General features: G+C 43.3%; 1 protein-coding gene across 1 annotated transcript in view; it reads right to left on the minus strand.

Moving 5' to 3' along the window:
- LOC127659623 (D(1B) dopamine receptor-like) overlaps positions 1-1,943 on the minus strand; it is a 2,275-nt gene extending 332 nt beyond the window's left edge. The window contains exon 1 of the mRNA XM_052149525.1: positions 1-1,943. This exon is cut by the window's left edge and continues 332 nt beyond it. Coding sequence (XP_052005485.1) covers positions 891-1,928 — 1,038 coding nt within the window. The 5' untranslated portion in view covers positions 1,929-1,943 and the 3' untranslated portion in view covers positions 1-890.
- Positions 1,944-7,500: the final 5,557 nt, after the last annotated feature.

The following is a 7,500-nucleotide window of genomic DNA, read 5'->3' on the forward strand; positions in this document are numbered from 1 at the left end:
ATATTCCGGATTAAACACAAGCGAAGATCAATCGACAGCATTTGTGTCACAATGTTGATTAGCACAATTATTAATTAGCAAATTAAATTCTGGTTCCTCCTTTTCTTTAAATGTGTTGCAGTGAGACACGTCCAATGGAAGTCAATGGGGGTTTAAATACAGACATGTGACGCTTATAATTTAATATCATTTTAATGTATAATTGTCTATAACTACACAGATGTAGTGAGTGATTTAATGGCAGTAAAATCATGTTAACACACATATTGTTTATGTTTTGTGCCTATACTTCTGAAACAGATTAAACCCCATTGACTTGCATTGTAAGTGTCTCACTGGAACACGTTTGTAAACAAAAATAAACAACGTCTATATAATGTTTGTTGTGATCATTAAGCACAAGCGCTGTGGATTGAGCTGAACTCGCCACATCAGTCTGACGTGATGTCCCTCGTTCAGGGGTTTTAGGCACTAACTGTGATCAGTGTTGGGCGAGTTACTTCAAATAATAATCCAATACAAATAACCAATTTTGTAATCAGATTACTTTACTCTTAAGTGACTTTCTAAAGCACTTTTCTGTCAATATTTCAAGCGTTCAGCTTCGACTCGTTACGGGGCCATAATTCATATAATGTAATCAGTAACTGTAATCAGATTACAATCAGTTACAATGTAATGCATTACACTACTTTTTGACTAAAAAGTCATTCGATTACAGTAACGAATTACACCCGACACACTGCGACACTATGGGGGCATTGCCCTCTACACCTCTGATGCCCCTACCACCCCTCAAAACCATCTTATTGCCCCTCCTAAAGGTCAAAGTGCACTCATCCTCCAGGGAGTTTTGACATTGTTATGACTGTTAGAAATGAAAGAGTTCCTCAAGTTCCTCCTAAAGCACAAGTTCCGTTCGGCGTGACGTGTGTGAGTGTGTCCACACGGATATCCGCCTCACAGACCGAATCATTCCGTGACAGCTGCGAGATCCGGTCCAACGCGTCCTCCTCGGGGTCCATGCACTCCACCACGTTCGGGATGATGTTGACGTACGCGTTCACGAGCTCTTTATGAAGCAGCGTGTCCTGGTTGTAAGACACGAGCTCATTGCTGATGTTCACCGTCTCCACCGGAGTGCTCGCGCAGCGGTTCCGACAACCCAACAGACAGGCGAAGCTCTTGCGGAAGTCCACGTTAAACGCGTAGATGACGGGGTTCAGAGAGGAGTTGGTCCAGCCAAACCACACGAACACGTCGAAGGTGGTCTCGCTGACGCACGGCAGACCCGAGCCCGGCTTGTCGCAGAACGGAACCGTGCAGTTGAGGATGAAGAACGGCAGCCAACAGCACACGAACACGCCCATGATGACGGACAGCGTCTTCAGAACTTTGGTCTCGCGGTTGAAGGAGTTCTTCAGGCTGCTGTGGTGCCGGTACGCGAGCCGGCTCGTCCTGCAGCTCTGCGCGTGCTCGGCCGCGCGTTCCAGCGACGCGATCCTCCGGATCTGGATCTGCGCGATGCGGTAGATCCGCGTGTAGGTGACGATCATGATCGCCACGGGAATGTAGAAGCTGATGAGCGACGAGGAGATGGCATACTCCCGGTTCAAACTCGAGTCGCAGTTCTCGGTGCCGGACGCGTTCGTCTGCGCGGCGGATTTGTGCCACTCCAGCTGCACCGGGATGAACGAGATGACCACGGACAGCGTCCACGCCGCGCCGATCATCACGAAGGCCACGCGCGGGGTCATCTTGCGCTCGTAGCGGAACGGGCTGCTGATCGCCCAGTACCGGTCCACGCTGATGACGCACAGGTTGAGGATGGACGCGGTGGAGCACATGATGTCAAATGCCACCCAGAAGCTGCAGAACGCGCCGAACGGCCAGAAGCCGGCCACCTCCGCCACCGCCTTCCACGGCATCACGAGCACCGCCACGAACAGGTCCGACACCGCCAGAGACACGATGAAGATGTTGGTGACTTTCGTGCGCAGGTGGCGGAACCGGAGCACCGCGGCGCACACCAGAATGTTCCCGAACAGAGTCCAGAGGATCAGAACGCACAGCAGGCAACCGGTGAACGCGCGCGCCACAACTGTCTCGCGCGCATCGGACTCGGTTCGGTATGGTTCGGTTCGAGTCTCACTGGGGTCACGGGTCGCCATCGGGTGCGTGTGTGTCATCCGCTGAAGTCTCCCGCATGATCGACAGCGATCGATTCAGATGATCAGATCCGGTGGAGTGGTGCTCAACGAGTCTGACCTCTCTTGAGCGCGCGAGAATTCTTCACAGCTATTTTGAGCCCGATAGAGAGAGAGAGAGACATTGAGAGAGAGAGAGAGAGAGAGAGAGAGAGAGAGAGAGAGAGAGAGAGAGAGACATTAATAGAGAGAGAGAGAGACATTAATAGAGAGAGAGAGACAGACATTAATAGAGAGAGAGAGAGAGAGACATTAATAGAGAGAGAGAAAGAGAGACAGACAGACATTAATAGAGAGAGAGAGAGAGAGAGAGAGAGAGAGATTAATAGAGAAAGACGTCACATCTGGAATGGACTGAATGAAAGATAATCTCTAATCCGAAAATGGTGGAGGAATGTTGAAGAGGTGGAAACATGCACATTCTTCGCAATATCAATATTAATGGAGATTGGGGCAAGATGTCACAAGGCTCATAACTCAGATCATTTTTTTTAAGTTATTAAAGTTTATTCTAACACGATATTCCCCTCACAGATCTCATTAATGAAGTGTTTGTGCAGTTTGACTCATTCACGAGTTGATGAACATGAATGAATGTTGAATGAAATACACACGTGCCTGTAGCGCCACCTTCAGGTGTCACACACACATCACACTACAGTGAACATGTATGTTGTCACGTGTATTATAAAGCATATATTACACTCACAGTCATGTAAACATTGGCTTCATGTCATATTCACCATCTTATAGTTTATTAAGACATATTTCAGATTGTGTAACAGGATTAGTGTTACTGTGCAAGAGTTTTATATTCTGTTCCTGTGGAGGTTACGCGTCTATATGAGTGTGACGTCATCAGCACGCGTCACAGTCAGTGAAACACAACAGTTTGTGTGTGTGTGTGTGTAAGAGTGTGTATGTGTGAGAGTCTGTGTGTGTCTGTGTGTGTATGTGTGTGTATGAGTGAGAGTGTGTGTGTGTATGTGTGTGAGTGTGTGTGAGTGTGTTTGTGTGTGTGACAGAGAGTGTGAATGTGTGTGTGTGTGTGTGTGTGTGTGTGTGTGTGTGTGAGTGAGAGAGACTGTGTATGTGTGTGTGGAGAGAGAGCGTGTGTATGTGTATATGTGTGTGTGTGAGAGAGAGAGAGTGTGTATGTGTGTGTGTGTGTGTGTGTTTGTGAGAGAGAGAGAGTGTATGTGTGTGTGTGTGTGTGTGTGTGTGTGTGTGTGTGTGTGTGTGAGAGAGTGTGTGTGTGTGTGTGTTAGGGTTAACATAACTAATGTTTAAGTATGCTGACAGTGTATGGTTGGCTCTACATGTGTGTGTAGTTACTATCAGTGTGAACTTTGAGTAGTTGCGTAATAAATCGTCCTCATTATTTAAAGCATTGATTGAGTACAAATTCACCACATTCAACAATAAATGTCAACTTTAGTCATTATTGGACTTTAAATATTCTGCTTTAAGCATGTTCCTGTTATTCTGCAGTCCTCCAGATTATTTGTGAGATTTTGTGGATTTTTAAGGAGTCTGTTGCTGAATGGATCACTTTAATAAATAGCAGAAGAAAAAACACAAACACATGTACACCATAAACTACTTCAGTTGAGATATGATATGCCTTTGTTGCAGAAAAAGAACATTTGCAAATATCGTCAAACCGGTTAACCTCAATTCTCTCTTAGACTGTAATCTAATCTCACAGTGCAGTCTCTCTAATCTGCACATGTAAGATTCAAACCCGCCTCTGGTTAGAAAATATGGGTGAAATTGATCGTGTTGAAGTTGATCATACTGAATCCAACATGGGGAATTATCTCAATGCATCTCAATGACCAGCTGCATCACTGGGCAGAGGACAAACAGGGCACTTCATTACTAAATCACAAAGCAGGAATGTTTTTAAAACACTGAAGGATAAATCAATTCAAATCTAAAGAGATATTCAATGAAAGACTGACAACCACTCGATGATGAATAAAATACATTTACTCTTACCTTCTCCTAGCGATGCGTTCTCTGAACGTTACTCTGTGTAACAAAAAACAAACGTTATGCAGCGACCGGAGTCTGATCATTCGCCACTGATCACATGATATTGATGAAACTGATGTTATCAGAAGAGCCCCGAATAAACCCCACCTGATCTATATGTATAAGAGATGGCATAACTTTGATCAAAGAGTTGCGTACTCTTTCAAAACATGCGTGCGGGTCTTTCTTTCTTACCATATTCCACCTAAAACACGGATACCAGGAAAATTCGTGTTTGGCGGAAGCTTTTCATAAAACCGAAAATTCCGTGTTTGGAAGGAAGAGTTAATATAATTATCATTTAATTATTTTAAACCATTAAAATCAAATTTTGTCTAAATTACACAATGATGATTAATCGACTTTATGGACATTGCAGTTTTTGTCGTCTGTTAATGCTGATGTTCTGTGAAGCTGCTTTGAAACGATGTGTGTTGTGAAAGGCGCTATACAAATAAAATTGAATTGAATTGAATTGAACTTAATCGATCAGATTAATTAGCCAGAATTTTTGTCAATATTTTAACATCTAGCTGCATCAGTGAAATTGGACGGTAATTCTTACAGTCGCTTGGATCTTTGTCCTGTTTAAGAATCAGTCTGATCCGGGCTTGTGTCATGGTTGGCAGATGTTTTCCATTCTTTAATGATTCTGTATAAACTTCTAACAAAAGTGGAGCCAGTTCTGTAGCATAAGATCTAAAAAACTCAGCAGCAAAGCCATCTGGCCCCAGAGCCTTGCCTGTAGGTAAGGTCTTAATTACCTCGCCAAACTCCTCCAAGTTAATCTCAGAATCAAGATATTTGTTTTGCTCAGTCGTCAGTTTAGGGAGTTCTAATGATTCCACAAAGTTTCTAATAGTTTCATCAGTAGACGTAGACGTGGAACTATAAAGATCAAGATAGATTTCTTTAACAGCATTATTAATATCAATGGCTGAGGTAAATATTTCCCCACCAGCAGATTTCACTGAGGGAATGGTAGAAAAAGACTCTCTCTGCTTTATATATCTAGCCAGTAGATTTCCCTGCTTTGTCCCCCGACTAAAAGTATGACGAACGACCCCTAAGAACCACCTCAAGTGCCTCCAAAGCCACGCCCACAGAGGATACTGAGGACCAGCTGGTCTCCATATAAACATTGATTTCAGCCTTTAACATTTGTTGGAATTCAGGATTTAGCAAAAGGGAAACATTAAAGCACAACTATATGATTTATTTTTCTCTGTATGTGACAACACCTCTAAACTCACCACAGCGTGATCTGAGACTGAGATGTTTCCAATTCAGCAATCAACAACAGATGAAATGATGTACTTAGATATATATAAAACAATTTATTCTAGAATAAATCTTATGGACTGATGAAAAATGTTTTAGTCCTTACAGATGGGTTTAAAAGTCTCTAAATATCTGTAAGACCAAGATTTTTACACACTTTTGCTTCACTTTGATCAAGGACTGAATCCATCAATAGATTAAAGTCTCCTCCCAATATTATATCATGAGGGGTTCCAGCGGCTTGCAACATCCCTTCAAGATCTATAAAAAGTCCTGATCATCAGCGTTAGGTGCTTAAATATTAGCCAAAATCAACCTTTGCCCCTGAATTTCTGCTAAAACAATAATGACTGTAATTTATCTTTAATCTGTTTGAGACATTTGAACTGTAGATGTTATTTATCAATGTAATGACTCCCCTGCTCTTACTTGAGCAGCACTAAAGAACACGTCACCCCATATCTGCCCAAATCTTTCAGCTTCCTGCGGGGAAAGATGCGTTTCTTGAAGAAACACTATATCATATTATACTCATATTAACATTTGACATTTTGACACATAAGAAAAAATAGATTGTGTGTCAAAAACAAGATTATAAAGATCACATTCCAACATTAGTGCAACAATCAAACCCCAAACTTCCCCCCGAAACAAACAAACAGACAAAAGAAAAACATGCGCATTAACCCCGAGACAACAGCGCCAACTAGCGTCCATCCCTCTAAACTCAAACAGTCCACGCACGCCCACGAGAGACCCGCGACAAATTTGAATAGATTGCTGAAGTCGTTTCTGTACACATTTCAACAGAATTTCACAACAGAAGATAATCTATAAAATAAACTTCAGCCAACTCCAGGCAGAATAAACACAAAGACTTGTAGATTCATCCACATACTGTCCTGAAGGTGAGTTCCTCCACAAAACAAACTCCAGCCGAAAGGGGAACCAGCACAAAAAGAAACAAAGGCGGCGCCCCGTTTTCTTCCCGGTCAAGTGAATGTTCAGTGAGTCAGGTCCACTCGACAGTAGACAGCATCACATAATGACTTACTCCTCCATTCCATTGACTTTATGAAGGACATCGCTTGCTGTGGGCATGTAAATATTTTGCAGCCATCTTTAGTATCCATTCTTAGTTTGTCTGGGAACATCAGAGCAAAAGGGATCTTCCATTGATGTAAGAGATTCTTCCATTCCTTGAATTGATCACGTTTCTCTCTTGTCGAATTCGCAAAGTCTGGGAGCAAGACAATGCTGTGGTTCTTCCAAGAAAACCTTCCTTTATTCCTCACATAACACAAGATCTTTATCGAATGATCTCAGAAATATGGCCAGAATTGATCGGGGACTGTCTCCTTCCACGGATCTCCAAGCCGGAACTCTGTGAGCTCGCTCGATATCCAGCTTATGAATTTAACCATATCTCGGCCTTCTTTGTTCTCAGGATTTCCAACAATTCGGACGTTGTTTCGCCAGTTACGATTCTGAAGGTTTCCCAAACGTGCTCCAAGTCTATCTTGGTCACAATCGGGTGTGCAGATAATTCCCTCTCTGATGACTCCAGATAATTGATCAGATTCTTGACATCCCCCACTCTTGTAACCAACTTGGAGAACTTTGTCTACATGGCAGTGATCGATGGACGTATTATAGCAACATTCTCCAAGTCAGCAACGACCTTCGCCAACATTGCCGACATACCGGAGAGTTGATGCTGAATCTCTCCCATTGCACCGTCCGAATTGAGTCCCGGCTTGCGGCCTGCTGCTCAGGGGCTTCAGCTTGAGTACGTGTCTTTTAATGTCTCCAGAGCCCGAGGATTTTGAATTCTTTGACATATTGTGTCTATAGAACAGGTATGGAACAGAGAGTATCGAATCTCACCGGTTTATGACACAAAAATAATTAAAAACTAGCAAAGTGCACAGAGCTCACCGTTCACACGTCCGACCCTCGCAGGGAGCCACGCGCT

This window comes from Xyrauchen texanus, chromosome 19, assembly GCF_025860055.1.
Source record: "Xyrauchen texanus isolate HMW12.3.18 chromosome 19, RBS_HiC_50CHRs, whole genome shotgun sequence".
NCBI lineage: Eukaryota > Metazoa > Chordata > Actinopteri > Cypriniformes > Catostomidae > Xyrauchen > Xyrauchen texanus.